Below are 25536 nucleotides of genomic sequence, written 5' to 3'. Positions count from 1 at the left end.
TAGAGGCCAGTTACCCGCACGCTGGAGGATTTAAAGTGTATAAATTGTTTTATTTATGTTTACCTGTGTATTGTTGCTTGTGTATAATTTTGTGTTTCTAGTTATTTTTAGGAGTCCTTGGTGGATCTTCCGGGAATCCTTGTACAATTAGTTGGAGCGTAACCCAGGATGGACTAGAGACTGTTAAGGACTCGGGGCAAGACAGACCCCTACCTGGTTACGTCTCCCTGTTTTGGTGAAATGGACACCTTTGTTTTCTTCAAAACTGCACCCGGTTGCGGACACGCCGTAACCATCTTTATGTGTTTTTCTTATTGTATTATTATTGTTTATACCTTGTTATGTTTTTCTAAAAATATGTTTAGTCCCGGAGTACTAAATTTCACTAGGGGGGAATGTGACACCCCAGGGGTCTGGTTGCCACAGTGATAGAGATATTACGTCTGAGAGCAGGTGGGAGGTCTCTTGGTCAGGGATCCTATGCATGCCACACCTCCTGCCCAGTCCTGGGAGGGGAAGAACTTCCCCTATATAAACCTGGGGCTGAGGCAGGGTTAGTGAGTAGAGAAGAAGCAGAGAAAAGAAGCAAATATAGGAAGAAACAACAGGAGCTCTGTGGGAGCAGTGTACAAGGAGTCAGGGGCTGGCAGCTGCAGAGCTCGCCCTGACTGAGAAGATTTCTTACCGGACCCGGAGTCCGAGGCTGTGGGGACTAACTCCTGCCCAGCAGCAGAATCCGTCAGGCAGGGGATTCCAGGTCCTCTGGCCAAGAAACCTGAAGGCACGGTCACACGCATGGGACCAGCACCGCCATCGTGGAGCGGAAGCTACTAGAAGGCCCCGAGTCACCGGCCATACGGGTGAGCACCACACGGCACACTCAGGGACGTGGGCTACTTTTACCCGCCTCTAGCAAGGTAGCCAGAAGAGTACAGTTAGTTTGGGAGGCCTACAACTCCGCCTGGCCAGGGGAGATCCCATCTGCTCAAGGACTGACCAGGCCCCAATCGCTAGCCAGTACTCCGGGAGGGTCTATCTTTGTCACCAGTAAAGACCCTGAACTACACAGTACCGTCTCCGAGTGGTTCCTGCTACCCCCATCATCCACGTCGGCTGCCCTGAGGCCATACCCCTCCCGTTGGGGGTTATACTATCACGCTGCACAATCCTACCACCGGCCTCAGCGGTCTGCCCTGCAGCAGCAGCTCCCTGGCTGCACTCAACGGGTGGCGTAGTCATCTAACATCTACTGCTAAAACATCGCCGCTTAGTCTGACTCCCTGGGCACGGACCGGATCACCGCCACGAGACTACAACCCTCAACAGATCCGGCTCCGGGTAAGCTCCCGCGTGCGCAACGCTGCGCGACACAGGCCCAGGGGCGCGTCACAGACATACTAGGGAATACATTTCAGCATTCAAGTAACAGTGGCAGCAGTACTCCATACCAAAGGCAAGTTGGGGCACCCACTGAAAAATAAATCATTTTAAAGCTAGTCTCAGTGTTAGCCAGACCTGGAGGTCTTTGTGAAGAAATATGGGATCAGTCAGGCTGGTACAATGGTCACAGCGCAATACATCGACCCATGTAGCCCTGTACTGGGAATATGAAGGCCCTCGGTGGAGCTTGTTGTTCATTTGCAAAGTTCTACACAAGCATTGCGCCACCGTCCTCAACCATCAAATGTGAACCTCTGTCATACTATACAGATGAAAGTTTAAAGCATTATTCCTGCTACCCATTGTACATTTTTTCCAGACCTAGTAAATGAGAGTTTATTTTCGGAAACATGTCTGTCTTCTTCTTTGCGGAGTTAAAGAGTCCCAGTGTCTCACCAACTGTGGCAGAACATAGTCTGAAGGTGCCATCAGCTGAATCCGTAATATGTGCACACAACGAGGAACCCCTTGTCTCGTCCCTTACACCTTCACCATACTTCATTGTTGCTTGCAGACCCTCTATATTGTTCCACTCTCCAGCCCTTTGACAAACTAACTGTCTTCTGTGAACGGCAAATATTTCACATTTTTGCTCATTAGTCCATAGCCAAGGCTGACATTTTTCGGCACCCTTGTTTCTATGACTAAGATATTGTTTTTGATTACAATTCTTCCTTGAAGACCACTTCTGGCCAGAACTTTGGATGGGATGGGAGCATTTTTGTGCCAGCTCTGTGCTCAGGCTTGGACTGGCCGACAGGAGAATCCTCCAGTGGACCCCTGTGCAGAGTGGCCACCACCCTTTTATATGAGCAGTACTTGGCACAATAAACTTTACTCACTATGTGCAGACAAAGGTAGCATCTTATTCATTTACCAATCTACCCAGTTCATGGTTATATAAATTTGTGATTGAGGATAATGTCACATTTGCATTTAGTTGAGAAGTGGGGCCCTAAAGTTGGACAGTGGGGGTCTCTGGCACCAGTCAGACACTGCTTGTGTCTCTTGTATTCGGTGTCTCTGTGTCCCGGTCTTCAGTCTTCAAGCAGGTAGTTTGTTGTGTAGGACATACACTATTTTAGTGCCCTTCCCCCATCACAGAGATTGGTCTCCATAAGGATGTGTGCCCACGATGCATTTTTAAACTTTTCCGCAGCAGCAAAAACGCTGCAGAAACGCTTAAAAAACGCATGGTAGAAGGCCTGCCATGGTCCCCAATGATAATCCGCATGTGCTGTGCACATGCTGCGGAAATTTCCACTGCGGATTATCATTGCGGAAAAAAACGCAGCACTACCAATTATTTTGCGGAAGTGCTGCGTTTTCGCCGCCATTTACTTGCATTAGATCGCATGGATTACGCATCACTGTATATGTAGATGCGCATTCCATGCGTTCTAATGTGTGGATCGTACCCAGGTCTAGAGAAGAGGAGACTCTCCTCCGGACCCTTGTACCATAGAAAATTGTAAAAAAAAATGAATAAAATAAGTATATATTTATTTTTTACCTTCTGGCGGCCCCCGATGAGCTCCTCCTCTCATGCCGGCAGTTCGATGGACTGAAGGAATTGCGCTGACGTCATAGTCATGTGACGGGTCACGCGACACTGACGTCGGCAGGTCCTTCAGTGTAACATGATCTGCCGGCAGCCGGGACGGTGAAGCTAGACACCGGGGGCCATCAGAAGGTAAGTAAATATTTATTTTTTGACATTCTCTTGGGTCACACTATATAAATCCATGCTGGTTGCATGGATTTATATAGTGTGACCAAGTTGTCAAGCACTTTCCAAGTGATGCTAAAATCGCTTGGAAAGCACTTGTCAAACCGCATGCGGAAATGCATGTGAAGAACGCTTCACATCCGCATGTCCCTGGCAGGAAAAACGCATGTACAATCCGCATGTACAATCCGCATGTACAATCCGCACGTACAATCCACATGCGTTTTTTCTGCCAGGGGAGATGCAGAAACGCTCAGGAAAAATCCGGAGCATTTCTGCATCGTGGGCACATTGTTAGAACCCTCCTGTTAGTTTTTGCTATCTTGTGTTTTGCAGTCACGTGACGATCTACCTATATATTCCAGCTCCTCCCTTCTGGCTTTGCTGGACTTCAGTGTTGTTTGACTGTTTTGCTAGCCTGGTGCTTCTGTGCCTTTCTCTGTTTGCTTGGTCCTCTTGGACCTCTAGTACTTTTTGTCAGTTTGTCTTTTGTGTTCTACAACAATTTCTGTTTAGGAGGTGTCCCATTTTTGTCCCAGTCCTTAGTTCTTTAGGGACCCCTACCTTAATTCTATAGGTCTTCGTTCAGACTAGCCGAGGACGAAGGTGGGTCTGTTCACTAGGAACAGGCAGCCCGCTACATCGTAGGGATTCAGCTTAGTCTTACTGTAGGGACAGCTTTCCCCTATCTTTCCTTAGTTCTTCTTGCAGATCACAACAGTAAGTCCAGCCCAAAAAAAAAACTAAAAGGAAAGAAATTCAGGGATCAGTATGGTTTCCGTCCAGGAGTTGGCTCAACGCGTGCAAGGATTGTCTCTGGAGGTGGCCGAGCTTCAGCAACACGTGAGTAGCTGTCCTGGAGCGCATTTTGTGGAACCAAAGGTAGGACTGCCTGATGTTTTTTATGGTAAACAGCAAGATTTTTTTCCTTTAAAAATGCTTATTTGTTATATTTTCGTTTGAGACCAAGTTCCTCTGGGAATGAATCACAGCGCATTGGTTTTATTATGTCACTTTTGCGCAAAGAACCACAGGGTTGGGCCTTTTCCCTCCAGCCTAATGATCCGTGTTTAAATTCTGTTGAAGAATTTTTTTCTGCTATGGGGCTATTATATGACGATCCTGATCGAATCTCATCTGCTGAATCAGAACTTAGACGTTTGAATCAGGGGTCTGATGATGTTGAAAATTATTTCACACACATCAGGAGATGGGCTTCAGAAGTTAAGTGGAATGATTCGGCGCTTAGATGTTTATTTCTTGCTGGTCTGAGTGAAAGGGTTAAGGATTTGCTAATTGCATTCCCTGCACCTGAGACTCTGCAGGAGGCTATGCAGTTAGCTGTTCGTATAGACAGGAGACTGAGGTGCAGGCTCAATGACGTAAAGACTCCTGTAATGTCAGGTCCTAGTCCCCAGAAAATCTGCACTGACGGCGGGGAACCGATGGAGGTTGGGGAGATGTCACTCCACTCTCAGGAAAAAGACTGGAGATTCGCTGAGGGATTGTGTCTTTATTGTGGTAAAGGTGACCATTTGATTAAGTATTGTGAGCGTCATTTAAGTAAAGAAAAAAAAAGGTCAGTTACGCCCGTATAGCTTGTTTATGCTCTGCAAGAGTATTTCTTTCTGGGAGTACTACTCTGCAGGGAGATTTGATTGAATTTCAGGTATTTGTGGATTGTGGTTCAGCACTTAATGTGATTGATAAAGGGTTTTTGGAAAACCTTAAATTGAAATCCAAACCTTTGTCATCACTTATTTCTGTGGTTGCAATTGATAACACTCCTTTGAACTGTATTACTCACAAGGTTGCAGTATTTTCTCGCACTATCAATGGAGTTCACCAAGAAATTTTGGACTTGGTTGTTTTGGATAATTTACCCTCTCCAGTTGTTCTAGGATTGCCTTGGTTAAAACTGCACAATCCTTTATTGGACTGGTCTACTAATGTGATTAAGTTTTGGAGTCCGAAGTGCTATGATAAATGTTGTAATGGTCGCTCTGCGGCTGTGGAAAAAGTGGAATTACCTGTACCTATTCAAGATTTTTGGAGGGTTTTTTTGGAGGAGTCGCAAGTTTTACCTCCTCATAGGGATTATGATTGCGCCATTGAGTTTGTTCTGGGTGCTACTCTTCCCAAAAGTCGCTTGTTTAAACTGACTATCCCTGAAAGAAAGGCCTTGGAGGAGTACAAAGAGACTAGCCTGGTTGCTAGTCACATTAGACCTTCTAAGTCGCCTGTGGCAGTCGGATTCTTCTTTGTTAAAAAAAAGGACGGCGGTTTATGTCCATGTCTGGATTTTCGTGAAATAAGATTACCGTACGCAATTCCTACCCGTTACCGTTAATTCCTGACTTGTTTAACCAGTTAGTGGGAGACAAGTGGTTCTCCAAAATTGATCTCCGGGGGGCATACAATTTGTTACGTGTGAAGGAGGGTGATGAATGGAAAACTGCTTTTAACACTCCGGTAGGTCATTTTGAAAATCTGGTGATGCCTTTTGGTCTTACCAATGCACCTGCATTTTTTCAGAACCCTATTAATGACATCCTGAGACCTCTGATTGGTAAGAATGTGGTTGTGTATTTGGATGACATTTTGATTTATTCACCAGATCTGGAGTCCCATTGGCAGAGTGTACGTGAAGTTTTGCAGTTATTGGGTGATATTTCACTCTTTGCTAATCTGGAGAAATGTGAGTTTGCTGTGCAGAAAATTTGTTTTTTGGGCTACATTGTCTCCAGCGATTGCTTTGAGATGGACCCTGTGAAGGTTCAGGCTGTGCAGGAATGGCCTAGGCCTATTGGTTTGAAATCTATACAGAGATTTTTGGGTTTTGCCAATTATTACAGGAAATTCATTAAGAATTTTTCTGTAATTGTTAAACCTCTAACCGATCTCACCAGGAAAGGTGCGAATACGGCCCAGTGGACTACTGAGGCCATTGAAGTTTTTGAGTATCTCAAAGAGAGGTTCAGTTCTGCCCCTATCCTTATGCAGCCTGATGAGACCAAGCCTTTTTTGGTCGAGGTCGATGCTTCATCGGTGGGGGTCGGAGCAGTTTTGTCTCAGGAGAACAAGGGTGGAGTACATCCTTGTGCCTTCTTTTCGAAAATTTTTTCGGAAACCGAACTGAATTATGATGTTGGAAATCGGGAGCTGCTGGCTATTAAACTCGCGTTTGAACATTGGCGTCATTTTTTGGAAGGCGCTAGATTTCCTATTCAGGTTTTCACAGATCATAAGAATTTGATTTATCTGGATGCTGCCAAGCGCTTGAATGCCCGTCAAGCTAGGTGGGCACTTTTTTTTTCTCGGTTTCATTTTTCTGTTACCTATTTCCCTGGTACTAAGAATGTTAAAGCCAATGCTTTATCTCGCAGCTTCTCTCCTACGGTCGGTGCCGAGGAGGAGGAGAGCATTTTACAGAAAGGAGTTGTGGTGGCGGCTTTGGACTCTGTTTTGGAGAATGGGATTCTGAAAGCTCAAGATGATGCTCCATCTAACACTCCCCATGGGAGGTTGTTCGTGCCTGGAGCCTTTAGGAGAGATTTGTTTGTGGAGTGTCATGAGTCTCTGTTGGCAGGTCATCCAGGAATTTCGGAGACTAAGAGACTGATCAGTCGCAGTTTTTGGTGGCCTGGATGGCAGAAGGAAGTCATCAAGTGAGTGTGTCAGTGTACTGTGTGCGCTAGGTCAAAGGCTTCACATACTCCTGCTGCGGGGTTGCTTTGCCTTCTGGATGTTCCTAGTGCGCCTTGGACGCATCTCACTATGGATTTTATTACTGATCTTCCTGTGTCCGAGGGTTTTACTGTCATCTGGGTGGTCGTGGACCGTTTTAGTAAGATGTGTCATTTGGTTCCATTCATTAAGTTGCCCTGCGCCAAGACACTCGCTAAGGCATTTGTTAAGGAGATTGTCAAGCTCCATGGTGTTCCCACGGATATTGTTTCTGATAGAGGACCTCAGTTTGTGGCTTGCTTTTGGCGTGCTTTTTGTGCAGGTTGGGAGTCCATTTGTCATTTTCGTCTGGTTATCATCCTGAGTCTAATGGACAGACTGAAAGAAAGAACCAGGATGTTGAGCAGTTTTTGCGTTGCTTTGTGGCGGACAATCAAGAGGTGTGGTCGGAGTTTCTGCTTCTCGCAGAATTTGCTCTTAACAGTCATACATCCTCCTCTGCTGGGTGTTCTCCTTTTTTTTTGTTGTACTGGGAGACATCCGTCTTTTGGTTCTTTCTCCAAATTGGGGTCGGCGGTGCCGGAGGAGGAGAATTTTTCCGGTGATTTAGAGAGAGTTTGGACTAATGTACGTTGTAACCTTCAAGAGGCTAACAAAAAGTCCAAGAAGTATTTTGACAGGAAACGTAAAGAGGTTTTGTTTACTGTGGGTGACATGGTTTGGTTGTCCTTGAAGAACCTGCGTTTGAGGATTCCCTCTAAAAAACTGGGTCCTAAGTTTGTGGGTCCATTTAAAGTGCTTCAGGTTGTTAACCCACCTGCTGTTAGGTTGGATGTCCCTACTTCCTGGAAGATTAATCCTGTATTTCATGTTTCCTTCTTGAAAAAGGCTGACGTATCTAATAGGGACGCCACTGTCACAGTTCCTCCTGTGGTGGAAGACGGCGAATATGAAATTTCTCGTATTTTGAATTCTAGATGGCATAGAGGGAAATTACAGTATCTTGTCTCCTGGAAGGGTTTCGGTCCCGAAGACTACTCCTGGGTAAGGACGGATGATGTCTCTGCTCCTAGGCTAGTTAAAGCTTTCCACAGGAGGTTTCCTCAAAGGCCTGGGCCTGGAGGATCAGGAGGATCCTCATAGAAGAGGGGGTTCTGTTAGAACCCTCCTGTTAGTTTTTGCTATCTTGTGTTTTGTGGCCACGTGACCACCTGCCTATATATTCCAGCTCTGCCCTTCTGGCTTTGCTGGACTTCAGTGTTGTTTGACTGTTTTGCTAGCCTGGTGCTTCGGTGCCTAGCTCTGTCAGTTTGCTTGGTCCTCTTGGACCTCTAGTACTTTTTGTCAATTTGTCTTTTGTGTTCTACAACAATTTCTGTTTAGGAAGTGTCCCATTTTTGTCCCAGTCCTTAGTTCTTTAGGAGCCCTTCCTTAATTCTATAGGTCTTCGTTCAGACTAGCCGAAGAAAAAAGTGGGTCTGTTGACTAGGAACAGGCAGCCCGCTACATCGTAGGGATTCAGCTTAGTCTTACTGTAGGGACAGCTTTCCCCTATCTTTCCTTATTTCTTCTTGCAGATCATAACACACATAGCCTTACTTTGTTATTTAGATAGACAGATAGATAGAGGGCTGCCACCAGGAATTTCAGGGCCCAATATTGGCAACATTTTCAAGCTCCCTTGAGACTCCGCCCAGGCTCCACCCCAGCTCCACCTCCACCCCTCGAAACTTCCACAGTCCCACCACCAAATATTGGAAAAACTCCACTTCTGCACCACGCCCTCACCAATCACAGATTTACAGTTCCCACTCAACCATATATCACATACATAGCCAGCAACTTTTGTTTTGGCCAAAAGATTTTTTTAATCAACCACCACGACAAGTTAGACTCTTTTGGCTGGGCCCTACTTTACTCTAACCTATTAAACCTTTCTTAAAATATCCAATACTCTTTTTAGGTATATTTTTATTTCTTTTTCTTTAAAGGAATGTGTCACATACATTTTTTAAAATGACTAATAATATCACATTCAAGGAACAAAAACCATCACACCATAGCCGGACCACAATTTACCATCACATAGTCACCAAATAATACCACATACAAGGTATACTGCCACACCATGACCAGACCACATATTACCACCACATAGTGATCAAATAATAGCACATACAAGGAAAAAATACCGCCACACCATGGCCAGACCACATATTACCACCACATAGTGATCAAATAATACCACATACAAGGAAAAAATACCGCCACACCATGGCCAGACCACATATTACCACCAAATGGTCACCAAATAATACCACATATACACTGTGTGCAGAATTATTAGGCAAATAAGTATTTTGATCACATGATAATTTTTATACATGTTGTCCTACTCCAAGCTGCATAGGCTTGAGAGCCAACTACCAATTAAGTAAATCTGGTGATGTGCATCTCTGTAATGAGGAGAGGTGTTGACTAATGACATCAACACCCTATATAAGGTGTGCTTAATTATTAGGCAACTTCCTTTCCTTTGGCAAAATGGGTCAGAAGAGAGATTTGACGGGCTCTGAAAAGTCCAAAATTGTGAGATGTCTTGCAGAGGGATGCAGCAATCTTGAAATTTCCATACTTTTGAAGCGTGATCACCGAACAATCAAGCGTTTCATGGCAAATAGCCAACAGGGTCGCAAGAAGCGTGTTGGCCAAAAAAGGCGCAAAATAACTGCCCATGAATTGACGAAAATCAAGCGTGAAGCTGCCAAGATGCCATTCGCCACCAGCTTTGCCATATTTCAGAGCTGCAACGTTACTGGAGTATCAAAAAGCACAAGGTGTGCGATACTCAGGGACATGGCCAAGGTAAGGAAGGCTGAAAAACGACCACCTTTGAACAAGAAACATAAGATAAAATGTCAAGAATGGGCCAAGAAATATCTTAAGACTGATTTTTCAAAGGTTTTATGGACTGATGAAATGAGAGTGACTCTTGATGGGCCAGATGGATGGGCCAGAGGCTGGATCAGTAAAGGGCAGAGAGCTCCACTTCGACTCAGACGCCAGCAAGGTGGAGGTGGGGTACTGGTATGGGCTGATATAATCAAAGATGAACTTATGGGACCTTTTCGGGTTGAGGATGGAGTGAAGCTCAACTCTCAGACCTACTGCCACTTTCTGGAAGACAACTTCTTCAAGCAGTGGTACAGGAAGAAGTCGGTATCGTTCAAAAAAAACATGATTTAAATGCAGGACAATGCTCCCTCACATGCATCCAACTACTCCACAGCGTGGCTGGCCAGTAAAGGTCTAAAAGAAGAAAAAATAATGACATGGCCCCCTTGTTCATCTGATCTGAACCCCATAGAGAACCTGTGGTCCATCATAAAATGTGAGATCTACAGGGAGTGAAAACAGTACACCTCTCGGAACAGTGTCTGGGAGGCTGTGGTGGCTGCTGCACGCAATGTTGATCGAAAACATATCAAGCAACAGACAGAATCTATGGATGGAAGGCTGTTGAGTGTCATCATAAAGAAAGGTGGCTATAATGATCACTAATTTTTTTGGTTTTTGTTTTTGCATGTCAGAAATGTTTATTTCTAAATTTTGTGCACTGATATTGGTTTACCTGGTGAAAATAAACAACTGACATAGGATTATATTTGGTTTTTATTAAGTTGCCTAATAATTCTGCACAGTAATAGTTACCTGCACACACAGATATCCTCCTAAGATAGCCAAATCTAAAAAAAAAACACTCCAACTTCCAAAAATATTAAGCTTGGATATTTATGAGTCTTTTGGGTTGATTGAGAACATAGTTGTTGATCAATAATAAAAATAATCCTCTAAAATACAACTTGCCTAATAATTCTGCACACAGTGTAAGGGACAAATACCGCCACACCATGACCGGACCACATATTACCACCACATAGTGACCAAATAATACAATACTGATCATTAATAAAAAAAAAAAAAAATACTAATATTACCATAAGTGCCATTATACACAGGAGCTCTCTACATAGTAGACGGTGTACAGTGATCACCAGTGACATTATACACAGGAGCTCTGTATATAGTGTCAGTGTACAGGTAATACAGTGATCACCAGTGACATTATACATAGGAGCTGTGTATATAGTGTACAGGTAATACAGTGATCACCAGTGACATTATACACAGGAGCTCTGTATATAGTGTCAGTGTACAGGTAATACAGTGATCACCAGTGACATTATACATAGGAGCTGTGTATATAGTGTACAGGTAATACAGTGATCACCAGTGACATTATGCACAGGAGCTCTCCATATAGTGTATAGTGTACAGGTAATACAGTGATCACCAGTGACATACACAGGAGCTCTGCACATTAGTATATAGTGTCATTGTACAGAGAACACACTGACTCACAAGTGACGTCTCTAGTTGAAGTCCTTCATCTTCGCTTTTTTTCACTTTCATCCAGCGCAGACCGACCTCACTTCTTCCAGCCAGGACTCGTCTCTGCATAAAATAGCACACAGTTATCTAGAGCACATTCCCCAATTTCTACATTACGCAGCTGAATACAGATGTGCACCCACCATTAATATATAATTAGTTATTATGCAACCCACCATTCCAAATACAAATTGTAATCCACCACGGCCCCCCCCACTAACTGTAAATAGCCACTTTCTCCACCCAATAAATATATAAATTAAATAGCACCTGTACTCTTTCCCAATTCATTACCAGTCACACTCCTGCATCCTCAACACCCCCCACTCTGTACCTTCCGCTCCCCCAATTCATTATATTTACATGAACCCCTCCACTCCAATTCATTATGTCATGTTCATGCTCTCTCCCAACCTGTATTCATAATCATTTATTCTCCCCCACTCCCAATTCATCATTTGCTCTCCCCCACTCCCAATTCATTATTTGCTCTCCCCCACTCCCAATTCACCATTAGCTCTCCCCACCCCCCATTCAACATTTGCTCTCCCCACTCCAAATTCACCATTAGCTCTCCCCACTCCAAATTCACCACTAGCTCTCCCCACCCCCCACTCCCAATTCACCATTTGCTCCCCCCATCCCCACTCCCCATTCACCATTTGCTCTCCCCACTCCCAACTCATCATTTGCTCTCCCCACTCCCAATTCACCATTTGTTCTCCCCACCCTCCACTCCCAATTCACCATTTGCTCACCCCACCCTCCACTCCCAATTCACCATTTGCTCTCCCCACCCGCACTCCTAATTCACCATCTGCTCTCTACCCCCACTTCCAATTCAACGTTTGCTCTCCCCACCCCCCACTCACTATTTGCTCCATTCACCATTAGTTCTCCCCACCCCCTATTCCCAATTCACCATTTGCTCTTCCCACCCCCAATTCATCATGTGCACTCCACACTCCCAATTCACCATTAGCTCTCACTACCGCTCCCTCCCAATTGACCATTTTCTCTCCCCACTCCCAATTTACCATTAGCTCTCCCCACCCCCACTCCCAATGCACCATTTGCTCTCCCCACCCACCACTCCCAATTCACCGTTTGCTCTCCCCACCCCCAATTCACCATTTGCTCTCCCCACCCCCACTTCATCATTTGCTCTCCCCACCCCCAATTCACCATGTGCTCTCCACACTCCCAATTCACAATTTGCTCTCCCCACTCACCTCTCTCAATTAATCATTTGCTCTCCCCAACCACTCCCAATTCATCATTTGCTCTCCTCACCCCCCCATTCAGCATATGCTCTCCCCACCCCCCACTTCCAATTCACCATGTACTCTCCCCACCCCCCAGATCATTATCTGCTCTCCCCACCCCCAATTCACCATGTGCTCTCCCCATCCCCCACTCGCAATTCACCATTTGCTCTCTCCACCCCCCACCTTCAATTCATAATTTGCTCTCCCCACCCACCATGTGCTCTCCCCACCCCCAATTAATAATGTGCTCTATCCACTCCTCACTCCCAATTCACCATGTGCTCTCCCCACCCCCCACTCCCAGTTCACCATGTGCTCTCCCCACCCCTTAATTCCAGTTCACCTTGTGCTCTCCTCACCCCCCACTTCCAATTCTCCATGTGCTCTCCCCACCCCGACTCTCAGTTCATCATGAGCTCTCCCCACCCCCACTCCAAAATCATCATTTGCTCTCCCCACCCCCAATTCACCATGTGCTCTCTCCCCCCCACTCCCAATTCATCATGTGCTCTCCCCTTCCCCCACTCCCTATTCTCCAAGTGCTTTCCCCAACCTCCACTCCCAGTTCATCATGAGCTCTCCCCCAAGACCATTTAATTAATTCTATTAAAAATAAATAAATTGATACTTACCTCTCATATAATCCCCTGCAGCTGCACTTCTGTACTGGCATCTTGGCCCTCTATGCAGACGCGTACGCGATGATGTCATTGCGTACGCACCTTCACCAGCACGTCCCATAAGAGGCGGAGGGACTGCACGGCCGTTCAGGTTTTATGGCGGTGAGAGCTCCAAGGGTCCCGGCACACGATACCCCAGTGTCGGCATATAAGTAAGCAAAAAAGATGGTAGCACTTAATAGAAAATTACATAAAAAATGGTGTATTTATTGGCCCGTGTGAACAGGTGCCAATGTTTCGGCTCAAAAGCAAGTGGATTTTTAATGCAACCAAACAAGCCTCATCAGGTCTAAGAAATGTATTTATTTTAATAAAATAAACAGTTTGTATTGTGGAGTCTGCTCCACTTCAGAATTATTACATATATTGGGAATAACTCTTTAACCCCTTCCCACTTAAGGTACTTTTTACTTTCCTGACCAAGCCAAATTTTTTAAACTAATATGTGCCATTTTATGTGGTAATAATTTTTTTCTTGACACATTGTAGTTTACGTTCGTGGTAAATTTAGGTCAATATGATAGACATTTATATAAAAAATATCGGAAATTTGATAAATATTTAGAAAAAGTCTCATTTTTGTACTTTGAATTTTGTATGCCAATGAAATGTCCCATCCCTCAGTTTTTCAGGACCATCTACACATTTGAAAAGATTTTGAGGGATCTATATGTCATGTATACACCTCAAAATATTCAAAACCGTATTCAGAAATTTTGTATAACCCACAGGGCTTCATGCAAAGTTAAATGAAAAATTACTTTTTATTATTATTATTAGCATGTGAAGGTATTTGCAAAGGGGGGTAGCAGAGGAATAGTGAGGCGAGAGATGAACCAGTCGAGCAGCAGAGTTGGGGATGGACTGGAGGGGTGCGAGAGTGTTAGCAGGTAGGCCACAGAGGAGGGTGTTGCAGTAGTCGAGGCGGGAGATGATGAGGGCATGAACAAGCAGTTTAATAGATTGAGGGTTGAGGAAAGGATGGATTCTGGGAATACTTTTGAGCTGGAGGCCACAGGAGGTGGCAAGAGCTTGGATGTGGGGTTTGAAGGACAGGGCAGAGTCAGGGGTTACTCCGGGGACCGGGGAAAGTGTGATGTCATTTATTGTGATAGAAAGATCAGGTGGGGAAGATATGCGAGATGAAGGAAAGATGATGAGTTCAGTGTGCGGAAACAGTTGGCTTATACTCGAGTATATACGGTATATACTTTAAACTGTAAAGTGTTAGTAACAAGGCAAATCAACAGTAGAACTAATAACAGTAAGCTTGGGATAGCAGAGAAAGTCTTTCACTATTTAACGTTAATGTTCTCTTCACAAAGGTGGTGTGCCCAGTCGTGTGAGTTTCCATGTAAGTTCTCTATGAAGCTCTGGCCCTAGCGGGGATCACTGGGTTTTCCGGCTAGGCCGCAAGTCTCTCTCTGATGTTCACTACTAGGACCAACCCTTCTCAATCAATATGTTTCCACAAAGTAAAATAATAGGAGCTATACTCACCTCTGGTGCTGGCACCATTCCAGCTGGATCACTGAGGGGCTCCCGCAGGAACTGAGCAGTCAATGTCTGTGATCCTAGCTGTTATCTTTAATTAACGCCTTTGATGCAGCAACCTATAGTATCAGTGGCATCTAGGTTGTCAAATAAAGGTAGGGGGCTCTTTTAGTCAACCAACTCACACAATGGCCCCCACAGCTGTAATTGTAAATCATGCCTCGCAGCATCGTGCAATAAAGCTCAACCAGGTTCACGTTCTGTAAAGGGACTAAAGTAAAAAAAGTAAAAAACAAAACGGTTCATAGAAAAAAATAACAAATCCCACGTCCCGTTCTTTGATGTGGACTTGGGAACTGAGCCGACAAATGATGGCTGCATTATTCAGCCATCATCTGCCTCTAACAGATGCGAGTGGAGGGAAGCGACCGTTAACCTGTTATATGCCGCTAACTATCTGTGATGGCAGAATTTACAGCGACTGGTCCAGGTGGGGCACACTGTTCTAACTGTCCCTGCATCATGATTGTGGGGTGCCAAAGGGTTGTCATGACAGCTTGAGGTTTTCTGAACACCCCAGTGCTTGTCATGACAATACTCTGTAGTATCGGTGTCTCTGCGCCTTGACAGGCAGAGACGCCGTCCCTCTTACCGCCGCGCTCCCCTCCCGGCGTCCTCCGGCGCTCCTGCTTCTGCCGGCGCGCAGCTTCCCGGGCATTGTGCTTAGGGCGCCCTCTTAAAGGGGCCGCGCACGCCGTCCTAAGGAGTCCCCGGCCAATGACCGGAGGACCTCTCATATAAAAGGCACCTCCTCCAAGATGGAGGTGCCCATGCAAGGTTGTAGCTTTGTGTGTTAAACTCTGCTTCAGCCCTCAGGTCCTGCTGCCAGCCTGACTACCAGTCCAGCCCGCCAGCTTGACTACAAGTCCAGCCCGCCAGCCTGACTACAAGTCCAGCCCGCCAACCTGACTACAAGTCCAGCCCGCCAGCCTGACTACTAGTCCAGTCCGCCAGCTTGTCTACTCTCCAGCCCGACAGTCTGTCTACAGTCAAGTCCGCCAGTCTGTCTATGGGCCTAGCCCGCCTGCTTACCTGGAAGCACCTGCCTGTTACCTACCGTGCCTACCAGTCAGCTTATCTGGAGGCTCCTGCTTGTTATCTGCCGTGTCTGCCAGTCTGCCTACCCGGATCACCCGTCAGCCTGCCTGCCGTGCTCATCTGCTGTACCGGTCAGTTCCTGCCTTCTGACCCGTGGGAGTCACCTGCTCTCATACAAGGTTGGTCCCAGAGTAGCACCTGGTCTCTCTGCTCGGTCTTCCCTGGTCACGGAGTCGATTGAGCCGCCGTATGACCTTGGTCAGTCCGAGTTGACAGCTACTTACGCCCCTCTGGTCCCTCCTTGCACCGCAGCACAGAGGTTCCACCACCCGGATCCGTAACATACTCCTTTGAACACATGCCTGTGGAGAGTAGGAGACTGTGATTTTTGCTACATACTGAAGCAGGGCTGCCACCAGGAATTTCAGCACCCCATACTGGCAACATTTCCGGGCACCCTTGAGACTCCACACCAGCCCCGCCTCCACCCCTCAAACTTTCCACCGTCCCACCTCCCACTCTTGGAAAAACTCTGCTTCTGCACCTCGGTTTCACCAATCACACATAAACAGTTCCCATCGAACACCATATCACATACACAGCCATCAGCTTTTGTTTTGGCCAAAAGATTTTTTAAGCCTGCCACCACGACAAGGTAGACTCTTTTGGCAGGGCCCTACTCTACTCTAACCTATTAAACATTTCTTAAACTATCCAATATTCTTTTTAGGTATATTTTGCTTATTTTTCTTTAAGGGAATGAGTGACGTACATTTTTTAAACTAATTGAAACCAGATTGTGATAATTTTTTTATAATCTGTATTTCTGACTTCAGATTATTGTATCCTGTTTTCTGTACATTTATGGAAATCTGCTGTCTTGCCTGTTTGGAGATATGAACAATAGACATATGGATGTATATATATCACAAGACAAAATAGGGGACTCTAATTCCTAGGGAGAGTTTTCTATACATGTTCTCATGTTTAGTGACATGCAGATGTCATTGTGCAGGAAAGGGGAAGAGGTGAGCTGTGACACGACCTAATGTGAATGGTGGATTCTGTTATCTCTCATTGTAATCCTGCTGGCTATGATAATGAGGTGACTGCTGAAAAGGAATCTCTTCTGGACGTGTTATTCTATTAGAAAAGCAATTTCTGTTTATTTATTATTTATGATATAAGGGGTGACAAACTTTAAAGTAAATTCTTCCAAAAAGTTAAACTATGATTAAAAGGATTGCCAATTTTCTGGTTATTCTTGACCAATGTGTTTGAGATGATGATAAGGCACTTAGTATTATGGTCTTTCTTGAACTTCGGCACTAAATACGAAATATGGGAAATAGACTATATTTCTATGTTGAATTTCTGCATTAAGGGCCTTTTAATCATCTCACACACACATTGGTTAAGAATAACCAGAACACGGTCAATGCCCTTAACATAAAAGTTTTGTAAAACATTCCCACTGAACATTTCGCTAATTAAATCTATTTTTCATAAGAGTCATTTAGTTAAATCCTTTGGTCAATTATGTAAAGTGCAAAATTATAATGTAACAAAACAAAGACAAAACGTATAACCAATTAATACAATGAAAATAAGGTCATTTTGTGAGGTCAGAAAACATATTAAAACAACAAACAGTTTTGCACACGATCTAAGGAAATGAACCATAATAATAAAGATGTATTTCCATAAATTCAAGAACAACAAACAATAGTGCGCTCTATCCTAAAAACTGAGCCCTAATATTAAATGGGTATTCCCATCTGGGGTACGGATAGTGCATCGCAGGGTCAGTCAGGTGCAGGTCTCAGAACTGAAACATTACTAACTGATCTGTTACATCTGTCTAATACTAGGACTTTGGGTCAGTAATCCCGCAGTCAGGCTAGGACACTCATCCATAATACAGGGGAACATACATGGCAATAACACACTAATGTAAAACTGGCTACATGTAGAAGATGTGAAGATGCAAATTTACATGTATGGAACAGGCAGTCGTTTTACCTGCTGGTTAGAAAAATCCTTAATCAGGTCTTTAATATTCAGGTGTCTGGCGAGCTCATGTTCAATTGACAGAAGGGCTCGGCTGTTTAACCGTTGTTCCGTCATTGTAGAATGCAGATAGTTCTTGAGAGTTTGCTAATGCTATCTCTCCTTCTGCTACTCAAAGTGGTTGGGTGATAAAAATTCTTGCAATACACACCTCTCCAAATCTTGAAGCTCGAATTTGTAGATGGCGTTTAGTAAAGCCAGTGGACCAATGTTTTCTGTAAATGTAGCTTCATAAACTTTCCGAAGACGTTGCTACTCAGAAAGTAACGGTGATGTGAGATCTACCTGCCTTCCCATGGGTTGTTCCATCTCTTGCTATTATTTTGAATTATTTGGTTCTTTCCTAGAATGGGTGGTTAAGTATGAAACAGGTTCCTCCGCTATAATCCATTATCTTGACGATTTTCTTTTTGTGGGACCACCAGATTCCAGGTCCTGTCAATTTTTGCTGGACAATTTTATTTTTTTCGCGTCGTATTTTGGCGTTCCCTTATCCAGTGGAAAAACTTTTGCTACTACTTCGCTATCCTTTTTAGGAATTGAGATTGATTCCGTTGCCATGGTTTTTCGCCTTCCCTCAGAAAAAAATTCAAAATTGCTGTCCCAGATTGAAGGATTTTGTTCTGTCCTCAAAGTAACACTATGTCAAATGCAGTCCATGCTAGGCCTCCTTAACTTTGCTTGCACAGTAATGCCTATGGGGAGAATTTTTCCAGACGTTTATCCCTCTCGACCAAAAGCATCAAGCTTCCCCATCATAGAATTCGGATAAAACCTCCTTTGAAAGCAGACTTGCTGGTTGGGAAGGAGTTCCTCTTGTCCTATAATGGATATACATTCTTTTAGTCATCGGAATTGACTAATGAGGATCTCTCCCTTTTTTCCGATGCCGCTGGATCTACTGGTTTCAGTGTCATTTTTGGAGACCAATGGTGTGCCGAACCTTGGCCGGAATCTTGGCGCACTGAGGGCTGGGTTAAAAACCTTACTTGGTTAGAGTTATTTCCTATCATCACAGCCATTTCTTTATGGGGCCCATCCCTCAGGGATAAACGGATCTGTTATTGGACTGACAATATGAGTATTGTACACGCCATAAATCACTTGTCATCCTCATCTCCCCTGGTTATCAAATTACTCAGATTCCTGGTATTAAAATGCTTACGTTTAAACATCTGGTTTTAAGCCCGCCATGTTCCGGGTACAAATAATGTCATTGCTGATTCTCTTTCTCGTTTCGATTGGCAGAAATTCCGGGAATGTTTCCCCGCAGCCAAACCAGAGGGGCATCCATGCCCATCCCTCATGTGGGAGGTGGTAGAGAAAGATTGATGGAGTTGGTGAGATCTTCAGTGGCCTCATCTACATGGCGTTCTTACGGTAAGGCATGGAATGAGTGGCATAACCTATTTGGGGATAGATCAGCAGCAGCATCCGACGCTGCCCGTCTGGAGGTCACAATCGAATATTTACTTTACTTGCGTAGCATGGGTGTTTCAGGAGCCGTTGCACAGAACCGCCTATCTGATCTCGGTGTTTATTTTCGCCTCTTAGGTTGGAACGATGTTACTAAGGTTTTCATCATTCGGCAGGCTATTATGGATTGGAGGAGGGAGCACACTCGTCAGGAGAACAGACGGCCCATTTCTTTCAGTTTACTTACCCGCCTAATCAACCCACTCCCGCTGTCCGCTCTTCTCCTTTCAAGTCTGCTCTACTCTCTGCCGCTTTTTGACTCGCGTTTTTTGGTTTGGTGCTTTGCGCATTAGTGAATTGGTGTCCCCATCCAAGCGCACTTCAGGAGGACTCCAGTATGATGGTATCACTCCCTGTGACCGAGGTCTCCGTATCCACTTTCGGAAATCGAAAATTGACCCGTCCGGTATTTGTTCATGGGTTCCCCTTCTTACCATCCCCGGTCCTATTTGTCCTTTAACCCTTGTTAATAATTACTTATCATTCTGGCGATCTGGTGACTCCTTTTTCTCACATGAGGATGGTTCTCCTCTTACGGTTTTTCAATTTCAATCTAGTTTTTTTGGAAATGTTTAGCTTTCGTAGGCCTTCCTCTCAAGGTATTTGGTACGTACTCCTTTAGGATAGCAGCTGCTACCGAAGCAGCCCGTGCTGGTTTGCCTAACTCCGAGATCCAGCACATTGGTAGATGGCGTTCCTCCTGTTTTGCAAGATACATCAGACCGAATTTATTGCTTCACTAACTTTATTATCTCTTCATAGATGGTGTAAAACACACAGTGAGGATACTGGGCCACTCTTACATCTTCTGGGCATCCCAAAGAGCAGAACGTCGACCAGGTGGCAGAGGTCTTGGGTTCCACGGCATCAACGTTTTTTTGAGAGGAATAAGAGGCTTGACCTGGCCTCAGGTTCTTCCCGAGGTGGTGCGGATAGCTCAGACTGCTTCCTCTCCCTTAATTCTAGTCCTGCATGCGGGCGGGAATGATCTCTGCTCCTTTCACCTAGCGGAACTCCTCACAATCATGCGCTCCGACGTGGATAAATTCCACAGACTTTTTCCAGAGCTTACTCTGATTTGGTCAGAGGTCATGTCACGTGTTGCATGGCAGGGCGCGAGAGATGTGGCGGCAGTTGAACGTTCTGTGCGCACGCTTAATGCCCGCTTGTCCCGCTTTATCCGTTTTAAGGCCGGAGTGGTCATGAGGCATCACCAACTTGAGGGAGACAATTCCAGTCTTATGCTACCCGATGGAGTCCATCTGACGGAAATAGGGCTGGATATTTTTCTCTCCGGTCTCCAGGATAGCATAGAACAAGCTTTTTACCAAATGGGTGGGGGGCGGAGCGCAGTATAAATACTCCGCTCCTCCTTAGCGGTCATTTTCTCCATCTTGATGTTTTTTTCCGGGACGAAGTCTGACTTGCGCTGGGAGTCCAGCTGTGGCATATGGATTTGCACCCGTTTCAGCTGGCCAATAGTGCCTTAACCGAGTTTTATACCGGTTAAATACTGAGCATGTCCTTTTTGGCTGTGACCGACTTCTACCCATTAAAAGGAGTTTTGGTTAAGATCTGTGTGTTGTCGTTATTCCATGGGACTTTTTGAGGAAATATTGTTGTTGGGTCTCAGCAGTCTGCAGGGCACGTCAATCTTTAATTGAATGCCCCTTGACTGCTGTGCCCTGCTGAAGGGGTTAAATTGTGTGTCCCATGTTCTTTTTCTCCTCTCCTCCTGGCTTTCACCCAATAATCCTCTTCTTCCTCCCTCTTCCCCTCTTTATAAGTCCAGACCCTGTGTGAAGCCCAGCTGTGCTTGGTATCACAGATCCTAGAAGGGTGTATTGACGGATTCCTCCACAAGAGGCCCCCATAACCATTCACACATCTCCACCTTCCACCTCAGACCACCAGAGGGAGCTGTTAGGGATATATAAAGAAGGGAAGGTGGAGCCAGGCAGTCAGTTCCTGCAGAGTGAGACACAGAAACAGGGCAGTCTGCAGTGGAGCTCAGTGACTCCGCAATTCCTCTGGAGAGTTCAGTTAGTGCAAGCCTGAATACAGAGTTGAGCCCGGTTGAGTCGTAGCTCAGAATAGTGAGCTTAGGTGTGCCGGTGCCATAAGATCGGTGAAGCGCGGCAAGCTGCCGTTAGTGCGAGTAGCCTATTGAGGGCCCGAGTAGGCCGAAGGCGAGTAGAGAGAGTTAGTACATAGGGGGCAGAGGAGCTTAACTAGCTCACCCCGAAGAAGAATTTACCGGACACCGGGTCCGAAGCTTACCGGGATATCCACGACCCAGTAAGATATAACCGGAATCCCTGGAGAACTACAAGTCCCAGGATCGCTAAAGGGCTGATACGTACCAGAGCCAGGAGACACATAGGCCCCGTAGGTCGGGAGAGTGCACTCCAAGAGAAGGCCCTACCACAAGGACAGCCAGCGCAGGACAGAGACAAAGTTAGGCCTAGCTTCAGGCAGGTCAGAAACTTACTAAGCAGAGGCAAGGAACAGGAGGCCCAAAACCCGCTCATTGGGGAGGATCCGGACATACACCCTTCACCCTACATTGCTCCGGGGAGTGCCTGAATTTCCATCAGTAAAAGGTACTGAAGTGACTATCGTGTCTGTCCCTGTTCTTGCTCTGACGCGGCTGAGTCTCTCTGTCCTGCATACCCCGTCATACACTGCCCTGAGCCGACCACCGCGACCTCCTTAAGGCTAAAGGCCCGGGTAACCGAGTCTTCCCCCATCCCCTGGGCTAGTCATCTCCAACTGGCGTCACGAACAGGATTACGTGCCCGCTGCAACGACAGAGTGTTGTGCCCGTTGCCACCGGGTACTGTGCGCCTTTATTCTGAACTGTGTACGTAAAGTTGTGGTGAAGGTTGCCGCCATTGTTGGGCCGTTGAGCAAGAAGAAGGGCGTAACCGCGGGAAAATAAGGGGCGTACCTTCAAAAGAGCGCTAAGCCCCGGACACGCCCCACGCCTTGACGTCAAAGCTAGAAGCGCCAGTTCCTGTAAGGAGCATCGCTGAACGCTCTGACGTAGGACGCAAGGTCCTGAAGACAACCGTCACCTGCGGAGCTGCGGCCTACCGGAAGAAAAAAAACAGAAGGTAGGCCACGGTTAACTAGGGGGGTGCCAAGATGTCCGACAAGCAGCAGAACGCCAACCTACCGGTCAACGTCCCTGAAGTTCAGCCCGATGATGAGCAGGCCGAAGCCGCCGCTCCACCAGCAGCGCCTGTAACACCCGTAATTCCTATGACTTTACCGTACATTCCTGGAGCAAAGTGGCTCCCCCAGTACAACGGCAAACCAAATACCCTGTCTGGATTCAAACGGAAGATATGTGGTATCTTGGACATGTACTCCATGACCGGCAAACAAAGAGCCGCCGTTGTATTAGGACAGCTGACCGGTGCTGCGGAGCGGGAAGTGGAAACATGATCGGCCGCAGACCAGGAGTCAGTGTCCGCAATATTTCAAAAACTACAGACTGTCTTTGAGGACCTTACTGAGGCGGACCTCCAGATGAGGTTTTACAGCTGTTCCCAACAACCAGAGGACAATGTTCGGGACTACGCCTGGCGTCTACAGGGGGCCCTGCGGGCTCTAAACCAGGTTAGTCCAACCAGCGTTGAAAATGAGAACAAAATGCTGAAGGAACAGTTTGTCCGGGGACTGAGGTCTCCAGAGGAGAGCAGGACTGTGCGTTGGTGGTCCCTGGATCATCCAGAAGCTACCTTTGACAATCTTAAGGACATGGCTATAAAAGGACTGCAGCCCCTGGAAACAAATGCCATCCAACGTTACCAGGGTGGGGCGACCCCAGTACCTGCAACACCCACCTTTTCCCCGGTGGCTGCTGAAGCTAAAGTTCCAGCAACGTCCCCTAAAGAACTGGACAGTCTGCGCTCTGAGGTGCGTCAGTTGAGTAAAACCCTGACCACTGTGCTGAGTGCTCTGCAGTTGCGGACGGAGCCTGAGGAAGGAGGGAAGATCCTGTTAGCCGATAGCCCTGAGAATGTCCCCTGGATGCGAAGGAGGAGGAGACCAACACCACCCTCGCCGAGGATCAGTGACTAGCGCCGTCCACCAAAGGACCCAGCCTGCTACCGCTGCCGCAAGACCGGACACATCGCCCAGAATTGTCCTTTAAACGAGAAAACCCTGGGTCCGAGGGCCGACACCCAGGAGTAGACTCACCAGGCCCATCAGACTGGTACAACAGGTTCGTCGGAGGAAGACCTTTCCTGTCCATTGTACTGGACGGGATCCCGACGCATGCCCTGCTGGACACAGGATCTCAGGTAACCATCATGCCTGAAGTCCTCTACAAGAGGTTCTGGTCCATGGACGACCTACGTCCGCCAGCTCCAAATCTGTCTGTGTATGCCTCAAATGGACTCCTCCTTAACCTACTCGGGGTTAAGAATGTGACTGTAAAGGTGGGGAGAGTGGAGCTGAAGGACCAGGGACTAATTGTAGTGGAGAATAACCCTGATGACAGCAACCCGTATATGGTATTGGGCACTAACGTTGTTGGTAACTGTTTGGGAGAAGTTGTGTTCTTGCTCCAACAGATCGCCGACACTGCCAGACCGAGAGAGAGGAGGGCACTGCAGAGGGAGATCCGCGTCCTGATGTATCAACAGCAAGTAAAGTTAACAGATGGTGAAATCAGTAACGTGCGGGTAACAGACCCCATACCCATTGTCGTTTCCCCAATGAGTGAAATGCTCATCTGATGAAGAGCTGCCATAGGTCTTAGAGGACAGAGCTACCAGGCGGTAGTAGAACCCCTATGCTCTGAGCACATACCCACGCTCTTAACTGCCAGGGGAGTGGTAGATGTACGTAATGGGAGGGTGCCCGTCCATCTTCTCAACTTAGGGGAAGATGAGGTCAAACTGCCACGTTATGCCACTGTTGCCAAATTACATGCTGTCAACAACAACTGCATCCATGAGGCGGAGTCCTTAACTTCACCAGAAGAAGTGGAGGATAATGACCCTGCAACCCAGGTGGAGGATTGGTGTCAACCGCTCCCTGTTGGGTCGGACACCACTCCTACCCACCAAAAACAGGGTGTACACTGGGTGGTTCAAGAGTACTCGCAGGTGTTCAGTAAACATCCACTAGACTTCGGAAGGGTTAAGGGGGTTCAACATCATACCCCCACAGGCAACCATTCCCCAATCAAAGAACGTTATAGGCCTATACCCCCAGCTCACTACCAGAAGGAAAAAGAAATGCTGCATGACATGAGGAAGGCGGGAGTGATAAGGGATAGTTGTAGTCCCTGGGCAGCTCCCCTAGTGCTGGTTAGGAACAAGGACGGGAGCATGAGAATGTGTGTAGATTACCGTCAAGTAAATCGCATTACACATAAAGATGCATACCCTTTACCACGCATAGAGGAGTCCCTAGCTGCCTTAAAGTCTGCAAATTACTTTTCCACCCTTGACTTCACTAGTGGGTACTGGCAAGTAGCTGTGGCTGAGGAGGATCGGGAGAAGACGGCCTTCACCACCCCGATGGGACTCTGCGAGTTCAACAGTATGCCGTTTGGACTCTGCAATGCCCCCGGAACGTTCCAGAGATTGATGGAGTGCTGCCTGGGACACCGCAACTTCGAGACTGTGTTACTTTACCTGGACGATGTAATTGTGTACTCCAGAACGTACGAGGACCACTTGAAACACCTGGCAGAGGTATTTGAGTCACTGTCCCGGTATGGGATGAAGTTGAAGCCCTCAAAGTGCAACCTACTCTAGAGAAAGGTACAGTACTTGGGGCACATTGTCAGTCCGGAAGGGGAAGCACCAGACCCGGAGAAAGTCACAGCCATCCAGAAGTGGCCAGAGCCGAAGAACCTCAAGGAGGTGCGTCAGTTCTTGGGACTAGTAGGATACTACCGGAGGTTCGTAAAGGACTACACTAAGAGAGCAGCTCCTCTGCAAGACCTCCTGGTAGGACAGTCCCCCAAAGGCAAAAAACCCCCATTCCACTGGGGTAAGGAGCAAGCCGAGTCGTTTCAGGAGATGAAGGAGATCCTGACAGGTGATGAGATCCTAGTCTACCCTGACTACAGCCAACCGTTCCTACTGTATACAGATGCCAGCAACGAAGGCCTGGG

The 25536-nt window shown here is 46.5% G+C and overlaps 1 protein-coding gene across 3 annotated transcripts in view; it reads left to right on the top strand.

Moving 5' to 3' along the window:
* LOC141241397 (uncharacterized) overlaps window positions 1-20966 on the top strand; it is a 50598-nt gene extending 29632 nt beyond the window's left edge. For 2 of the 3 annotated variants that reach the window (XM_073668763.1, XM_073668762.1), the window contains exons 3-5: window positions 15620-16027; window positions 19167-19298; window positions 20157-20966. In XM_073668763.1, the coding sequence (XP_073524864.1) occupies window positions 15820-16027; window positions 19167-19298; window positions 20157-20752 (936 nt within the window). In that variant the 5' untranslated portion in view covers window positions 15620-15819 and the 3' untranslated portion in view covers window positions 20753-20966. The remainder of the gene's footprint in view (window positions 1-15619; window positions 16028-19166; window positions 19299-20156) is intronic. The other variant, XR_012306140.1, reaches the window with a different exon arrangement.
* The last annotated feature ends 4570 nt before the right edge of the window (window positions 20967-25536 follow it).

This window comes from Phyllobates terribilis, unplaced genomic scaffold (genome assembly GCF_046119375.1).
Source record: "Phyllobates terribilis strain yellow unplaced genomic scaffold, ASM4611937v1 Scaffold_1012__1_contigs__length_473940, whole genome shotgun sequence".
NCBI classification, from domain to species: Eukaryota; Metazoa; Chordata; class Amphibia; order Anura; family Dendrobatidae; genus Phyllobates; species Phyllobates terribilis.
Note: the sequence above shows the minus strand (reverse complement) of the source record. Positions and strands in the feature narration are given on the sequence as shown.